The sequence below is a fragment of the Suricata suricatta genome, chromosome 14, assembly GCF_006229205.1.
Source record: "Suricata suricatta isolate VVHF042 chromosome 14, meerkat_22Aug2017_6uvM2_HiC, whole genome shotgun sequence".
Classification (NCBI taxonomy): domain Eukaryota; kingdom Metazoa; phylum Chordata; class Mammalia; order Carnivora; family Herpestidae; genus Suricata; species Suricata suricatta.
Genome location: NC_043713.1, coordinates 74,058,218 through 74,075,986, shown reverse-complemented (window position 1 = coordinate 74,075,986; position 17,769 = coordinate 74,058,218). Strand labels below are relative to the sequence as shown.

The 17,769-nt window shown below is 51.7% G+C and overlaps 1 protein-coding gene across 1 annotated transcript in view; it reads right to left on the bottom strand.

The window, feature by feature from the left end:
* The window catches only part of GCN1 (GCN1 activator of EIF2AK4), a 54,008-nt gene that overhangs the window by 13,344 nt on the left and 22,895 nt on the right, over positions 1-17,769 (bottom strand). The window contains exons 23-44 of the mRNA XM_029921615.1: positions 17,630-17,743; positions 17,339-17,537; positions 16,324-16,479; positions 15,650-15,831; positions 14,239-14,319; positions 13,754-13,897; positions 12,683-12,810; positions 12,315-12,504; positions 12,035-12,105; positions 11,235-11,400; positions 10,698-10,892; positions 9,451-9,697; positions 8,897-9,018; positions 8,454-8,568; positions 7,457-7,636; positions 4,583-4,803; positions 3,292-3,360; positions 2,955-3,093; positions 2,669-2,865; positions 2,331-2,473; positions 1,084-1,201; positions 750-971 (exon numbers count right to left, since the gene is read on the bottom strand). Of these exons, the coding sequence (XP_029777475.1) occupies positions 750-971; positions 1,084-1,201; positions 2,331-2,473; positions 2,669-2,865; positions 2,955-3,093; positions 3,292-3,360; positions 4,583-4,803; positions 7,457-7,636; positions 8,454-8,568; positions 8,897-9,018; positions 9,451-9,697; positions 10,698-10,892; positions 11,235-11,400; positions 12,035-12,105; positions 12,315-12,504; positions 12,683-12,810; positions 13,754-13,897; positions 14,239-14,319; positions 15,650-15,831; positions 16,324-16,479; positions 17,339-17,537; positions 17,630-17,743 (3,399 nt within the window). The remainder of the gene's footprint in view (positions 1-749; positions 972-1,083; positions 1,202-2,330; positions 2,474-2,668; positions 2,866-2,954; positions 3,094-3,291; positions 3,361-4,582; positions 4,804-7,456; positions 7,637-8,453; positions 8,569-8,896; positions 9,019-9,450; positions 9,698-10,697; positions 10,893-11,234; positions 11,401-12,034; positions 12,106-12,314; positions 12,505-12,682; positions 12,811-13,753; positions 13,898-14,238; positions 14,320-15,649; positions 15,832-16,323; positions 16,480-17,338; positions 17,538-17,629; positions 17,744-17,769) is intronic.

Below are 17,769 nucleotides of genomic sequence, written 5' to 3'. Positions count from 1 at the left end.
AAAGGCCCCTGTTACACACATTTGCAGCACCATGCAGCACTTGCTATAGCTGCATTTACATCTGTCTGTGTGATCATGAACGTCCATCTCCTCTATCGGATAAGGATAAGGCTGCTCTTCTGTTCTGTCCCCAGGGTTTAGGCCCCTGCTTAGCACATACTGGTGCTTAATAAATATGTTGTGTGAAAATTAATAAAAGGAAACCTCCTTTAGAATGGGGTCAGGAGGCCAGAAAGGGGCGCTCCCACACCCTACCACTCTTCATCAACTACAGACCCAAAAGGAAAAGATGAACCTTGCAGCCCGAACAGGAAAAAGCGTACACTTCAACTAGCCCAGCAGGATGAGGGAAGATTTTTCTTCTCTGCTGGCAACAGCCCAGCCAATGAGAGATAGTGACAACTCAACCAATGAACAGCCACTGCACTTCAAACTCCCAGTTTACTCCAAGAGACGTTTTGTTTATAAGAGCCCTCCTGACAAGCCCCCCTCCCTCCACTTCCCTCTGTAAGAGTGTTCCACTCTTTTGTTCAGTGGACCTAACTATAGTTTTGCCATGGCTTACATTTCCCAAGCTGCAATTCCTTGCTATTGCCTGAATAAACCCATCTTGCAGGCAAAATAACAAGCTGTTTTATCTTTAAGAGTAACCGTTAAACAACTAAGTAAATAAATAAATGCTCTCCTCCTGGATGGGGGGCTCTAGGCACCCTAGCCTCTGATGCTGGGTCAGAAGCAAGGTCCAGGAAACTTACGGTTCTCTTATCTGCACAGGTGCTGGCCAGGAAACCCAGCAGTAGCCCAAAGAGAGTAGGCAGGATCTCACGCAAGGTGCGGGGGGTATTAGAGACCACAATCTTCCAGACGTGAAGGGACGCCTGCCGCACAACCAGCTGGGTGTCTGAGCGGCCCATGTAGAGCCCTGCCAACACCCGGTTCCGCCGATCCACCCCCAGGGCAGTGATGATAGCCTGCAGCAGTGGAAAAGAAGGGAGAACGCAGGATGGTGAAGCCTGCACAGCGTGAGGGCCAGGGCGCATCCCTACCATCACCACGGGTAGAAAACCAACTTAAGGCGCGCACCTTGTTGGACTGGGCAGTTCCAAAGTTATCATCTTCAGAGGCAGTTTCTGTGGTCATCTTCCCGGTGACCCCTGAGATGTGGAACAGGAGATCCCCAAGGAGCTGAACAGAGCTAAACCTGAGGAGGATGCCAAGAACAGAATCACACAGCCGCAAGGGGCCATCTCAGGGCACATCTGAGCACTGGGTAAAAAAGACACTGGAAGTAAGTGCACCCAAAACATTCACAGTGGCTATCATGGAATGAGAGAAGTTACAGACAATTTTTGTTTGTTTCTTTTTTTTTAATTTTGAGAGAGACAGAGAGCGTGCATGCACATGGGGGAGATGGGCAGAGACAGAGAGAGACAGAGAGATGTCTCTAGCAGGCTCCATGCTCAGCACCAAGCCTGATGCGGGGCTTGATCACACGACCCTGGGATCATGACCTGAGACAAAATCAAGAATTGGGCGTTCAACTGACTGAGCCTCCCAGGTGCCCCTGAAAGATTTTTGTTTCTTTACACTTTTCATGTTATTTTCTTCCCAAGTTTTCTTGGGAAGATATATGAAGATATATTACTTTAACAAAGAAAAATCAACATTTCTTAAAAGCACATGTGAACATTTCTGTAATAAAAATTACAGTGAAGAGGGAGAGTACAGAAAGGATTAGTAGAAAATCAGGAATGCTGAGCATCAAAACTGATGATCAGTAAGATGAGGCCTAGAAGGATAAACTTTACTTCTCTTCAAATTAAGTTAGGTTTATTGTTTTCATGTTTTAAATAGTCCTTTTTGAAATGAAGATTCAAAAAAAACCAGAAAGGGGCGCCTGGATGGTCCAGTCGGTTAAGTGTCCAATTCTTGATTTCAGCTCAGGAATGATTTCACGGTTTGTGAGTTTGATCCCTGCATCAGGCATCACTAGACCTGCTTGGCATTCCTTCTCTCTCTCTCTCTCTATCTGCCCCTCCCCTCCTCATGTTCACTGGCTTTCTCTCTCTCTCTCTCTCAAAATAAACATTAAAAATACTCTTTAATAAGAAAATAAAATTTCACACAAACTGAAGGACTGAATAGAGCAAACTTTTCAAAAGAGAATCAGAAACAGACACTGCCACACAGAACTGGAGAGTCACACTGCGTGGTTATGAGCAGGGTCCAGAGAAAGCTAAAGAGAGTTCTCGGCAACATTCTGCTCCTCGTTCCTCAGAGTTCCCAAAACACAAAGCCAGGGCCCCCGGGTCTTCCACCCGAGTCCTTACCTTATCCTCCAGAGATCATCAAAGAGGCCTTGCTCCAGCTGGGGCAGCAGCAGGGCGATGGCCGTCTCGGCGTACATGGAAATGACCCGCTGGCCCGCGCGCAGGGCGGTGTCACGCACAAACTCATTCTCATCAGCAAGAGCCTGTGCACACAGAGTGGGTCAGCCAGGGCTGCTTCCCCCGAGGCACCAGACCCAAAGGAAATGGGGCTCCCGGAGGAGCAGGATGAGGATTCTTGCCTCCCAGTCCCAACTGGCAGGGATCCTGGATTCCAAGGAGAGCACATGCACCCCGCCCCCCTCAGTAATGCTACCCTCAGCATGGTCCCTGGTGCTTACTTTGAGGATACATGGGATGATGGGCCCCACATAAGGAGTGAACTTGTCCCCAAACGTGATTGGCAGGTAGTTGAACATCATGATATAGCCATCTCGGACGTGGGGTGCAATGTCCACTTTGCTGGCTGTAGCCACGATTTCTGGCATCAGCTTCTCCAACTTCTCCACCCCCAAGCCAGCCATGACCTCAGCCAACCCTGCAACAAAAGGACAGAATAAATTCACTGGATCGGAGAGACCCTGGACAGCATTCCTGGTCTGGCTCCTGGGCCTGCCCTGGCCTCACCTTGTGCAGCGCCCGAGCGATCCACAGAGCTCTGCTCATAGGTCAGCGTCTCCATCAGCCATGGCAACAAGTCCTCAAAGCACGACTCCCCCATGCCCTTCACCATGGCCCCAAGAGCCTTTGCAGACACTGTCCGCACCTGTCAGGCAACCAAGAACCAGTAGGTAGAGTTACAGCAGCTCAAAACCAGGTGCCCGCACTGGAGCAGGGAGGGGCCCCTAGGGTCTCCTTCCCTTTGCCAACAAATGCAAAAGCAGCTTACAGAAAATTCTCAGAAATCTATTTTCTGAGGAGTGGGCTAAAATGAGCTCCTGCCCGCCTCTCCTCCCAGACTCACCTCAGGTACAGGGTCCAAAAGAGAGGCTTTCAGGCCAGGTGTCACACTTGGAAGGTAAGGAGCCAAGTCCTGCAGCAACACAAGAGGTGACTCGGGTGGAGGCCCGGCTCCTGCTTCCTCTGGAACCCGTTCCGATGTGGACGCTGACCTGACCGTTCCGCTGACAAGGAGAGTGCAGCAGGGCTGCTCCCACAGCCAGCGGGGAAGGACAACTGGCAAGGAACCCCACTGATTGGCACCCCGGAGGCCCCAGCGACCGCCAAGGAGCCCTGTGAGGGATCCGAGGCCCTCCCTCAATGGGTCGAGAGAACCCCTCAACTAGAGTTCAATGCTCTTCCTCCTCCTGCCCTGGTCTCAGAACCAAGGCCTGTCCAGCCTCTGGAATCTAGGAAATTGTTTCTGGCACTTTCCCTTCAGAACAGTGTTACCATCTTCCCGTTCTTCACATAAAAGGTTTATGTCTGTTGGTATAGCATTCAGCTTTAGGGAACAGTTTTAAATATAGAAAAAGCCTTATGTTCACTGTAGCATCATTTAAAATAGCAAAACACCTTGGACACTACAGGACCGACTACAGGATTATATAAGTTATGGTATGTAAACTTGTCAGAATATTGCAGAACTATTTAAAAACCAGTTTTGTGAATAACTCATTGTAACTTAAAATTCAGCTTATGTTCAGGAATATAATTTTTCTTTAATGTAATAAAAAACATTAGCAGTAACTGTTTCAATGTTGGAGGACTATGGATACAATTTTTGGTTTCACCAATTTTCCCATTTCCCAAATTCTCTAGGACCAACACAACTTGTCCACTTTGTCTCTTGTGCCCATAGCCTCAGCAATCAAACCCGCCTGTGGGAGACTATGAGCTCACACATGCAAGCCCCTGGGAGCAGGTAAACAAAGTAAATCTCCCAAACTAGGCTAATTTCCTCTAATTTGTAGGCTTACAGAAGTCAAAGCCTGTGACGAGAATGGCAAGCAGTCAGAGCAGGAGCCACTTTGCTCACACAGGGCCAGGCTGGGCCTTTCTCCCCCGCAGCCTATAAAAGGGCCCAGGGGTGGCCTCATGTCGGGGCTGAGCTAATAGGTTAAACCATTGTGCTCTGCAAGATGTCCCGAGAGCCTAGATTCCTACCCTCCACCCCAAAATGGTCCATTTTGCCCCCTAAACATAAAAAGGGACGTAAAGCCCACAGCCCTTCTGTGTCTAGTGTGGACAAGAACTCTGTGCCCTAAACCAGCATCTACTGGTCTGTACTGCACCAGCCCCAGCTGGGCTACTACCTTCTGGTCTGTCAGGGAGTACATGTTGCCAATAATCTGGGCTGCCATCTTCCGCGTGTCCGTGGAACGGTCCTGGAAGGCTCTCTGGACAATGGGCATGATGAGGGCCAGGGACGGGGCATCGATGAAGTGGACAAACTTGGTATCCAGCAGGGTCTGCAAGCACTTCTGGGTCTTCCTGGAGGGGTCTGTCAGGGCATCCAGCAGGACTGGGGCAATGGCTGCATGTCCAAACGAGAGAGAGGCCGGTCTGCATGAGTCTCAGGTGTGGCAAAGCTGCCAAGTCCCCAGAACTACATGGGGTCAGCAGAGAAGGGAGTCCAGGGCCACCCCTCCTTGGAGCCCCACGAGTCACCAGCTGTGGAAGCCAGCCTGTTTACAAAGAGCAATCCCTGCTCCACCAGGAAGAAAGCGGCAGCCACCACCTCTGTGCACTGAGCAGCTTGATCTGGTGGGACACCTGGAGCCGCCTTCAGTGGGCGCTGAGCCGCAGCCACAGGGCTGAGCCCCCATGGGAGTGCGGCTCGGGCACCACAGTGCCTGATCGTGGAAGGGGCAGCCCAGAGTGGTTTGGCGAAGAAACTGTTCTGAGACACCAAAAGCCCCAAGCCAGTGGTGGCAATGAAAGACACAATGCTCGGGGGAGTTAAGCCCAGATAAAACTAGCTCTCCAAGTCAGCACCATCAGCCTGGTACAAGAAATGCCAAGAGAAATACCTGGCTTATCTTTTCCATAAGCCTGGGGAATTCAACCACCGTCAACAATTAAAAACAAAACAAAACCAAAAAACACTAACAACCCAATTTAAAAATAGGCAAAAGATTTTAAGAGTTCTCCAAAGGAGACATGCAAATAGCCAATAAGCCCATGAAAAAGAAGTTCAACATCATCAGTCATTAGGGAAATGTAAATCAAAACCACAATGAGATTCTACTTCACACACACTAGGGTGGCTATGACCAAAAAAGACAGACAATAATCACATAGGCAAAGGGACTCTCACTGCTCACTGCTGCTGCGAATGTCAAGTGATCCAGCCACTTTGGAAAACAGTCTAGCAGCTCCGGAGGAAGGCAGACAGTTACCATATCATGACCTAGCAATTTCCATTCCTAGGTATCTAAGAGACCTGAACAAGTCTAAAAAAAAAAGCACCATGCAAGGGCACCTGGGTGGCTCAGTCGGTTAAGCGTCCAACTTCGGCTCAGGTCATGATCTCACAGTTCATGGGTCCAAGCCCCATGTTGGGCTCTGTGCTGACAGCTCAGAGACTGGAGCCTGCTTTGGATTCTGTGTCTCCCTCTCTCTCTGCCCCTCCCATGCTCATCTGTTTCCTCCCTCTCTCCTTCTCTCTCTCTCTCTCTCAAAAATAAACATTAAAAAAAATTGTTTAAGCTTTTCTTACAAAAAAAAAAAACCCCACCATGCATGCAAATGTTCACAGCAGCATTATTTCAAACAGCCAATAAGCAGAAACAACCCAAATATCCCTCAAAAGATGACTTGATACACAAAATGTGGTATATCCACATGATGGATTACTGGGCCATTAAGAAACGAAGCACTGACCCATGCTACAATATGCATGAACGTTAAAAACCTTATGCTAAGTACAAGATGCCAGGCACAAAGGGACAAACGTGTATGATCCCACTATACAACGTGTCCACAGTAGGCAAACGCAAAGAAATAGAAAGCAGATTAGTGGCTATCAGGGCCCAGAGGCAGGGAAGAGAATGAGGAGTGAATGCTAACAGGTGTGGGATTTCTGTTTGGGATGAGAAAAACGCCATGGAACTACACAGTGGGGTGCTTACACAATTTTGTGAATATACCAAAAAAAAAAAAAACCCACCAAACTGTACAAATTTTTAAAGTGATCTTAATATTATGCAAATCTTATCTTGATTAGAAAGAAAAAAAGACTCATGCTGGATTCCCAAAACGAAAGCATTTCCCCTCCTTTGACAGAGATCGAGACTACCGTGAGCCTTAGGACTCCCCGAGGCTGTTGGAGCATTGTAAAAAACAACAAAACTCAAGTATACGTGTTCATCCCTTAAAAAACAAAACCAAACAGAAAACATCATCTTCGGAATGAACAAAAGTCTGGTAGCTGAACTACACTGAACATTACCCACGTTTCACACTAAAGCTTAAAAATTCACAAGAGATATGCTGGGCGAAGTGGCTGCTGGGTTTTGTTTCTAGAAATCAACCTCTTGCCATCATGCGATCAAGGACCACACTACAGGGGCTCCTGGGCGGCTCAGTCACTTGAGCATCTCTTGATTCCGGCACAGGTCATGATCCCAGGGTCATGGCACTGGGCTGAGTGTGGAGGCTGCTTGTGATTCTCTCCCTCTGCCTCTCCCCCCTGAAAGTGCATGCTTTCTCTCTCTCTCTCTGAATACATTTTTTTTAAAAAAGCAGCACAGGACAGAGCACAACTAAGGGAATAACCCTTCCCTAACCTTCCCCTCTATCACATATCATCTGGAATGAGACAGAATAGAAAGTTCCCAGAGAAGGTATGATGCTGATGTGGTCCAGAGCATGTCATTCAACGTGGTTGACTTCAGGTCAGGGCTCAGCGCAGTGCACAGGGCTCTCTTACAGTCAAGCTGCTTCTGAGCCGATGACTCAGTTTCTCTATTTGTGCAGTCAACAATGATAGCTCCTGAGCTGAGGCAAAACTAACCACTTCCAAACTACTTCCCACTAATTATTCTAGAAAAAGGGCTTCCCAGAATTTAGAGGTTATTTCTGTGTGAGCATATCTGTCCTCAGAGGGCAAAGATCTTTGCTGAACACCTGTTCCCTGCAGTGTCCGGGGATGGGAGGAGGAGCCAGGGCCAGTGGGAGAAGCATACCCAGTATCTCCGGGTTCCTGATGACGGAGCCGATCTGCCTGAGCGCCTGCTGCCCGGCCTTCTGCACTTTGACATGGGAGTCCGTGAGCACCTCCGTAAGCTTGGGCACGATGTTGGGCAGGCAGGATGACAGCTGCTTGGGAGCACAGTACGCCATTGCCCCAAGCAGCTCCACTGACCCTGCAGAAGGCAGACACAGGCCGGGCATGGAATCACTGAGCACAGGCCAGGGGGCCACTGGTGTCAGCTGGCCTGAGCAAGGGACTCCCAGCCTGCCCCCCTGCAGACTGTGCTCAGGCAGAGCCCAGGGGGAGGGGGAGGGGGGTGGGGGGGTGGACTCCAGCAGAGCAAGCACAATGCTCCGGAGGCCTACTGGGCCCCAGGATTCTGGATGTCATGCAAGGCAGTGAAAGGGAAAGAGGGGAGGGCAGGATGGGGGAGGAGCTGGCTGAGTCCTGGCGGTGGTCTAAGGCCGATTCACTGAATTTGCTGGCCTAGTTTCTTTATGCACATGTGTAGAAACTCATTTAGATCTGTGATTTTTCAAACTGTAGGGCAAAGCCTAAAGGACTGAGGGGAAGGCCAAGGAAGAGGCCATGCAGGAGGGCGCCAGATCTTGACCCTGCCCAAACCAGAACATCTCTGCTTGTATCTGCTTTGCATATTTGGATGCCAGGTAAGATTCTATTTTTAAAAAGGAGTTTAATGGGAGGGGAAAAGCTTTAAAGTCACAGAAGTAGCCACAAACTAATTTGAAAGCTCTGAGATTTCCTCACTTAGGGCTATGGGTCCCACCAGAGGCCTGTTCTTTGCATGAAAGCGCACAAATTATTGAAGGACTGAGGTGCATGATGGGCTGGCTCAGAGGGTCTTGGCCTTGCTCGTGGGCTGGTAGCACACATGCAAGGACAAGACCTCTGGACAGCTTCCTGGATCCCTGCAAGGGCAGTCTTCAGAAAAGGAAGTTGGACACAGACAGAGAAGGGAGCAGCCTTACCGGCTTTGGTCCTCCAGGATTCCTCCTCCAGAGCAGCCAGTAAGGAGGGGAGCACCAGCTTCACCCCGTGAGCACTCAGGTTGCTCATCACAGCCTTGGCACAGTCATCTGCAGCCTCAAGGGAGGAGAAGAGGCAATCAGGGGCCTCCTTGCCCAAGCAAAGAGTCAAAGCCTGACAGCAGACTGAGTGTTCCCCCCAGCGACCAGCACTAAATGAGGGTCTTCTGCGTCAGACCCTGTGCCCAGGCCTATGCTGAGGAGAGAGTGAGTTTCTCACCTCACAGAGCTTCAGTACTTTACTGGGAATCGGAGATCAGTGCCCCAGGTACAGGCAGAGAGGCTCTGGCAGCAGCAGGCCCTTCCACCACCTCAGACCCCCAGCTGGCTCAGAGCCAGAGGCAGGCTGGCTGCTGGTGGGTCTCGTGTGCAGCCTCAGGACTTACCTCACGCACGTACTGGTTCCCATCCCCAAAGCACAGCAGCAGATGGGGCAGCACATGCACCACATACGGCTCGAAGAGCTTCCCCAGCATGGTGCAGAGCATCTCGAAGGCAAAGAGGGCTCCTGCGGGAGAAGGTGGGACAGCTGGGAACAGACTGTGTGCTGGAGGCAGCCACAAGATAGCCTCCCTGCCACTTCCTACCCTCCAGAGACAAGGCAGCTGCAGGACTGAAGTGGCTGCCCTGTGAAAGAGCAGCACCCGCTGCCTCCCTCAGAGCAGGGATATGGATGAGAAGAAAGGGGGAGAGAACAAGGGAGTGTCTGTCCCTTCTTGGCACTAAGGGCATGTAAGGCCAATTCTCTTTCGGCTGATGGTCTCTGAGTAAGAAATAAAGTCCGGGCCACATCAGCAAGGACCAGATGGAACCCCCTCAACAGCACACACACAAACACCAGCTATTCAGGGAGGAAGGAAAGGCCAGATAGATTCCTTCCTGTGGCAGCTGTAGGGACCGACTTTCCATACCGGGCAGCCCCAAGCTCAGAGACACTCACCCTCTCGCCGGCGGAAGTTCTTCTTATCCTGGATGGCATCGGTCAGCGCAGCCATCATTTCCTGCTGCTTTAGGGAGAGGATGCCCAGGCCCTTCACCAGGCCTGCCAGCCCATAGGCGGCCCCTTTGCGCTCTGCATACTTGTCTGACTCCAGCAGCTGCTGCATCAGCCTCTGGATCATCCCTCCTGCGTCCTCTTTGATGGCTGGCACGAGAGGCGGCAAGCAGCTGGCCACGGATTCCTGCACCTACAGGAGGGACCCACCTCGTCAGCGCCACAGCTCAACCACGGCCAGTTCCTGCGAGCTGCACAGCCCTACGAGGCACCTCACCACCCGATGTCCCCAAGGCCCACCTCAGCCACTGACTGTCAGACAATACAGGGTGTCAGACAAGCGAACCATGTTATACTCCCATGGATGACACGGGCTCCCTCAGGGTGCACACTACATCTGTTAGGCCTGGGCAGGTGAGAGAGAACTCCAGGGAGACTAAACCCGTTCGCAGAGAAAGGTCCAGGGAGAAGTACGTTACTGTGTTCTTGAAAAATGGGCCAAGTTTTCTCACTTCTCAAAGGCACTGGGAATTCAGTTGGGCCTCACAGAGCCAGGTCCAGATTGAGTGGTACCAAAAAACACGATCAATTCTGTCTTCTAGCCACAGCTCAAAGTGCTGTGCTGTCAGAGGCTCAGGCAGACCATGTACAGGTGTGAGTTTTTGAATTTATTTTACCACAATTTTGCAAAGCTGCATATGACGAAAACATTCTGAGTGATCCAAAATACAAGTCACTTGGGGGAGATGGGGGGGGATATATATAAATACATGTATGTTTTCCAGAAAACAAAACAACAATCCTCACACTATGGCTTGCAGACTATATTAAAAGGCCCCTGAAATGTGTAAGGAACATACAGAAGGTCCAGAAAAGCTCAGCAGAGGGAGACTTTTTTTTCTCAATTCTTGATATCCCCAGTGCTAGATTTATACTAAGTGCAAAAAATGACTATGAGGAACTGAGTAGAAAAAACCAAAAACATCTAGGAAGCCTACTGGAACAAAGTAACTCCCTCTCCAAGGGTGCTCTTGACCATAAACCAGGCTGTCTCGGGACAACGGAGGACTCCTCACTGACAACTGGCCCTTCTGGACCCTGATGCCCAACTCGGCCCTAGCACCCAGATGCACATCTGCCATCGATCCTAATTCCCCAACTGGCTTGTGGGCCCCAGGCCAGGAGGCAGGTACCTGCTGGGAGGGGGTAGAGAGGGCAGCGATGAGCTTGGCAACAATAGGCTTCACTTTGGGGTCGCTCTTGTCCAGGTGCTTGGCCAGAGAGCCCATGAGGACCACCACACTCTGCCGCACGGCATCATAGCTGGCATCGTTGGGTGCGTTCTTCAGGAACTCCTCGAACACTGGCAGCAGTGAGTTGACATTCTCCTGGAAAGCCACGCCCACCAGAACCTCGAGTGAACCCTACAGGCTGCATCTGGGGATGAAGGTCCCTGCCCCAAGGACCAAGACCGAGTCTCGCTCGGGGACTGGCATCCTGACAGCCAGTCAGCAATGCCAGCAGGTTCCCTAGTTTTCTGGCAGGAATACAGCAGACTTACAAGAATTTAATGGGGGGTCTTTTGGGCTCAGAAAAAGAAAAAGGAAATTTTCCATGGGGCCAGTGGCCCACCAGGCCTGCTGACACTCAGCCTCCCTGTGTCACCACTGCTTAGCCTTTCCTCCTGCCCTGCCTGCTCCCCATCCCCTCAGCTGGCTGAGATCTTTTACCTTCCCGTGGGTGTTGAGGGTCGCGAGGGCTGCATCCAACATGCACTTCCGGACATCTGGGTTTCGGTCGTTGAGAGCATCGGGGACAAAAAACTGAAAGAGGGGCTTCACCTGAGAGCTGTCCAAACACTGGGAGAGCTTATTCAGGGCCAAAGCCAGGCCACACCTAGGAAGGAAGGGGGAAGCATGTCAGGGGGCAAGGGCCAGCCGAGGGCCTCCTCTGCGGTGGAATCTTCCCCGGTCTGCCACAAGGAAAGGGGGTTTACAGCAGCTCCCTTTGGGGTGCAGAGCACAGCATGGAGCCCACTACCCAGTGCTTGCCCCCAGTCTACACAATCGTCTCACAAACCCATGTGGCAAAGGGAGACGTGCCATCTGCCCAGAGTTTACCTCCCTCCAGGGCAACCTTGGGCATGGACAAGCTCTGCCTCTGTTTACCACACCTATGAGAACAACGCCCACCCTTCCACCTCCATGGCAGGCTGCAGGTGGGGAGAGGTAAAAGAATCAGAGGTGAAGGCACTTGGAAGTGAACATATTATCCTTTTCAGCTACAGAGCAGTGAGAAGGTCCCCAGGCACCTCTGAGGAAACAGAGGCCTGGAGGAAAGGAGAAACATGCCAAAGACACTCGGCTAGCCCAGGAGGAGCCAGGACTTGAACTGAGGTCTGACTCAGAGGTCTTGCCCTTTCCTTCCACTCTCCCATTACTCTATGTTGCCTCCTCTCAGCACCCAACCCACTCAACCTGAGATACCTCAAAAAGCCATGAGTGGAACAAGACTGCAATGTCCGCTATACCTGGCTTCCCACTGATCTGGAGGAGATTCGGAGATCACTCGTCCCAAAGCATCCAGCACTGGGGGTGGCCGCTGCAAAAGACAGGATGATAAAGGCACTGCCGTGCTCCCTCCAGTCAAGCCGGGCAGGCCAGCCACCTGGCCATGAGTGGGAGATCAGTCACAGCCACCCTGGGTCACAGTGAGCTCCAAGACTCCTGTCTGGAGCGGGTCAGAGGCCAAGCAGAGTCCAGCCCACTCTCACACGGCCCAGCCCACAGCAGGGTGCACAGGCCACTCACATAGAGCTTCTCCTGGTAAATCTCCATGAGTCTGCCCATAACCTCTGCCGCCTGCCGCTGGTACCGTGCCACAGCCTGCGAGAGGGCTTCAGCCCCGGCCTGCCTCACAGCTGCCTCATGATAGATGACATCGTCGATCAGCAAGGAGCAGAGGTCTGGCTGCAGATCTAGGCCCATCGTTGACCAGAGCCTGTAGCAGACCAAAGGCCGGGGCGCTGGTCAGACAAGAATTTGCAGCATCTACTCCACCAAACCCACCCCGCTCCAGCCCTTCTCTTGCTATAGACTCAGCTCTCTGGGCCAGTTATTTCTTAAAGGAAGAGAGAACAGAACAGGAAAAAACAAAACAATCTTCCAGTGGCTCTCACCTCTCAGCCAGCTTCCGGATCTCTTCCTCCTTGTCAAATTTGACCACCCAGAGCCGCCGCAGGAGGTTCAGACCATTCTTCTCGTCAGTATCAGGTGCTGGCAATACCATGTGGAGTTCCATCAGCCCCTGAGAGGGGGTGGGATGGGACCGGGTGAGGCCCGACCTTTGGCCAGAGCCTCTGACCTGCCTCTTCACCCCCTCAGGCTGTGCTATCCGAGACATAGCCACCAGCCACACATGGGTCTTCAAAGTTAAATCAATTAAAATTAACTCTAAGTTCCTCAGTCACACCAGTGTAACTCAATGTGTAAGACCAACCTCAGAAAAAAGATATTCCCTTCATTTTGTCTCTGAGAAAAATTTTCCACACTGCAATTATTTTCCACATCTTGCCAAGAACCAGTGAAAACTCTGTCACAGATCAATAGCAAGAGGCTGCAGACTGGCATCAGGAAGCCCTGTCTCATACTCCAAGGGGATCCTTTAGTCTGTGTTCCAAAAGTACCCAGAAAAGCCCAAGTACAAGGTGAGGAGTTGAAAAAACAGGGGCACCTGGGTGGCTCAAGTCAGTTAGATATCCGACTCTTGATTTCGGCTCAGGTCATGATCTCACAGTTTGGTTCATGGGTTCCAGCCCCATGTCAGGCTCCAGGCTGGCTGTGCGGAACTGCTTGGGATTCTCTCTCTCCCTCTCTCTCTGCGCCTCCCCTGTGTGTGCACACTCTCTCTCAAAAAGAAATAAAAAACTTAAAAAAAGAAAAAAAACCTAATCCTCTGAGTTTTATCTGTCTATAAAAGTACCAAGATCCACATTCCATTTTAAAAATCTGGTCAAGCCTTCCAAGGTAAAGAAAAAAGTGGCCAGTGACACACTGTGACAGCTGCTTTGTTGTTCCCCTTCCCAGAATGACCGACCCACCCCATGACCTCTTTTCTTTGCCTCCAGGACATACTGGTGCAGATGTGAGGCATTTCCCATCATTTGAAAGAATGTCCCACGTGCAGTTCAAATGCTTGCACTGAGAGACAAGGCATACCCCAGCGACCCCGCGAGGGAATGGGCACGCACCCGGAGCGCAGTATCCCGCACGCTGGCACAAGGCGACTGTAAGGCACAGAGCAGCACATCCACTTCCTCCTGCTCCGCGAAGGCACAGCCCTCCTCACCACTGCTGCTGGCACACAGGGTGGTCAGGGTGTTTGCAGCCAGAACCTAAGGAGGACATGGATGCGCTGGGCTTAGTCCAGCAAATTCTTTACTTCTCTGGGGTCAGGCAGGAGGCTGGGGGATGGGCTAAGGTACCCATGGCGGGATCTGAACTGAGGACACCCACCCCAAAGCCCCTAGGCCAGGCTAATGGCAGGGCCCAGGCAGAATATTCAGGCTGGCCATAGCTAGTTGAGGATACTCAGACTGGCTCTCTAAAGCAGCCTTTTAGCTTGAATCTAGAAGTGAGGGATAAGAAAGAGCAGCAGTATTCAACCCCAAGCAAGGGAACTGAGCTCGGGGTCACAAAATGAGTTGAGGCAATAGCCAAATGAAAACCAGATCACCTGCAGGCGGGGAGAGCCTGTCCCGATCACCCAAGTCAGAAGGCGCAGCATGGCCACACGAGGCAGCAGCTCCGGGCCATTCTAAGAGAGAAACGCAGGGAAGTCAGGGTGAGGCTCTGGGGAAGGTCTGCAACCACACCTAGGAGCACAGATGGCAGCACCTTCTCACCCACAGGTGGGTCGTAAGGCCTATTCCACCATAGAAACCCTGTGAGGTTTACCAGTTACTCCATGGGAGCCAACCCCAGTCGGCCACCATCCTCGGGGACTCAAAACACGTACATTCTGAAACATACTTTAAATTCACAGAACATGAAGTACAGGTGGTCCGTAAACACAGGGATATTTAACTTTACAAGTAGTAAAGAAATAAGGAATGAAATGAAATCCTATTCTTTTACTCCCGTTGGCAAGTGAATTAGTATCCGAGGCTGCGTTAGGTATAGAGAGGAACTCCTGGTGAGGGTCTAGCTCAGAACACTCCACATAACTTGGCAACTCCACACCCAAGAACGTGTCCTATGGAAATGCTCGTGCAGGTGCACAAGAGTCATGTGTACAAAGGGGCACACCACAGTGCTGTTCGAAATACAGGAGGTGTCTATCAGCAGGAAGTGTTCACTGAAACACCCAGAGCACAGAACCCTACGCAGCCCATGAAGCTGCTGGCATCAGAGAAGACTGAAGTATATGGTCATATGAAAAGAAGCAAGACGATCAATTTTTGCCTGTGTGGAGCAGTTGTTTTTGTTTTTTGGTTTTTTTTGGCTTCTGTGTTCTTGGAATTTTTAAACATATGCAGGCATTACTTTGGCACATTTTCAGAACATAATATGTTAAAAGGGAAACCCTTCAGTGAATGAGGTCCAATCTCATAATCATAAGCAAAGTCAAAGGCAGAGTGATCAGTATTATCTTCTGAGTCAGAAAAAAACTAACAAAACAGGACTGCCTGGGTGGCTCAGTTGATTAAGCATCTAACTCCTGATTTCAGCTCGGGTCATGATCTTGTGGGTTTGTGGGTTCGAGCCCTGTGCTGGGGCTCTGTGCTGATGGCATGGAGCCTGCTTGGGATTCTTTCTCTTTTCCTCTACCTCTGCCCCATGCCTGCTCACACACTTTCTCTCTCAAAATAAACAAATTAAAAAAAAAAATCTAATGAAATAAACTGATAAAAAAATCCTTTAACTTCTCCAAGTCAGAAACTCTCGGGAGACCCATAAGCTTCTTTGGGGCCATGAGTGCTGCATTAAACAGAACATCTGGGTTTTCCTCGCCAACGGCTACTGCAGTAGGCGTAGGCACACACTCTACTAGCCCACCAGGACCGACGGTAGGCCAGCAAGCGTGGAGAGCCCCTGCCTCCCTGACACGCCTCAAGCCAAGGGTCGAGCCCAGCTCCCCTGCCAACCTCGTCCACGCGCCCGGGGGGATTGCTAGGGGAGGCCCTGAGCTGGGCGTGGACCGTGAGGATCTGAAGAATCTGGGCCGTGCGCTCCTCCTCCTCCTCGCTGTGGTGGGGCATCTCGGTCAGCACCATCTTCAGAAACGGGAAGACCAAGGAGAAGGCTGGCGCAGACAGGGGCGCGGCATCTGTGGAGAGAGCAGCAGATATAGGCTTGCAGGTATCTGCAGAGCTGCTGCCTCAGTTTCCATCCTGCAGGTGAGCGGGCAGGGGGGGAAGGAGGCTGGAGACTCCCGCTGACCCCAGAAGCTCAGGACACAATGACAGGGACGACAGTGGTAGCCCAACTCTGCAGCCCATGCTGCTCCCCGCCGCCCGCCCCCACCAGACACTGCCCAGTTCCAGGATGAGAAGTAAAACACACAAGGAGATTCCAGGGACAAGAAGTAGGCTCCCAAGGCGGGGGTCACAGCAACTCACACAATACCAGGACTCAGAAATTCTCCATCTGGTCCAACCCCCCCCCACACTTTTCAGAGGAGAAAACAAAGGCCAGGAAGTGAAGTGACTCGCCCAAGGCCACAGCCACAGGAAGCCCTGGGGGACACTGAGGCTCACGCACTCGCTGCACCGGCATTTACCGCCTCATGCCTGCTGCCCTTACCTGCCCTGTTCCTCACCTGGCTCGCCCTTGCCCACCCTGCTGGTGATGGTGTGGCTATGCAGCAGGGTCACCGCCCTCTTCACAGCCACCGACAGCTCTTCCTGGCACCATGATTTATCCAGGGCACACTCAGGCTTCAGCAGGCGTAAAGTCACATGGCTCACCAAAGTGCCTGTGTCCAACAGAAGGGACCCACAGGGGATGACCAACACAAACTCACAGAATCTGGCCTGGGCACAAACCAAGGACCCCAGGCGCCTTAGCCTTAATCCCTAGTTCTGCTGTGCCAAACCTAATTTCTCATTTCATCTCCACGGCAGCATGGGGGGTGGGGGTGAGGGGGGTGCACACAGGAAGGCAGGAGCTGTCCTTTTAACACTTAAAAGTATGAGCCACCCAGGCTTGTTCAGAAAGGGTAAAGCTCTACCCATTTGGAGCTCCCACCTTCCATGTAAGAAGCCCAGCCAGCAACAGTTTTGGCAGGCTCCAGAAGCACCAACTAAGTTTTCCACACAGAACTGTTCCCAGATTCTGGCCTCACCAGTAGTAACGTACCCTTTAAGCTAGAAAGTCTGCTTACGGCCATTAACCCACAAACACGAGGCCAGCGTAACACCAGCCACCCTACCTGGTCTTTGTATCTCCATAGCTAACAAAAAGCTAAGGGTCACAGAGACCTCTTATCACAGACACGTGGCTGCTCTGAGCCACACTGACCAGCCACGTGGCACCAAACCAACTCCATTGCCACTGAATTTCTGACTTACTAGTTTTAAAACTGTTACAGAAAGACCACACTGAATAGTGTTTAAAACTCTGTTCTCAGAATGAAGGCACCAACAGACAGGAGGGAGGAGGGAGCTCCATGTCCCTCTCAAGGATAAGCGGCTTGGAGTGCCATGGCTGCTTCCCTAGGGAAACAGAAGTTGGCAGCCTAGACCAGCGTGTGCCTCCCTGTAGGTGCTCGGGGCACCCCCACCCGCTCCCAACCTGTCCTGGGCCCGACCCACTGCCCGCAAACAAGAACTAACCCAAAGCCTTGAGCCTAGGAGGCATGACGCAGGCAGCCAAGGACAGGAAAGGGTTCTTGATCCTGGGAGCAGCCAGGGGAGATTTCAGCAAGGGCAGGAAAGAGTCGACCAGAACAGGGATATACTGGGTCAAGCCAGACGGGTTCTTGGCCAGGATGATGTCCAGCAGGCCCAGTGCCGCCTCCAGCTCACCGTCCAGCTGCAAGCAGAGTTGGCCGAGGAGGCTGGTCAGGAGGGCCTGCCCCAGACAGCGAGAAGCAGGTCTGGCCTGTGGTAGCAGCAGCCACTTACCTCCTGCAGCCGCCTCCGGACCTGCGCCTCCTTGTCCAGCTGGGCCTGCAGCATCTCCTTCTGCTTGCTGGTCAGCTGCACCTCCTCTTTTATGCCTTTCTTCTTCTTTATCTCCTAAAGGCAACAAGCAAACCAATTCC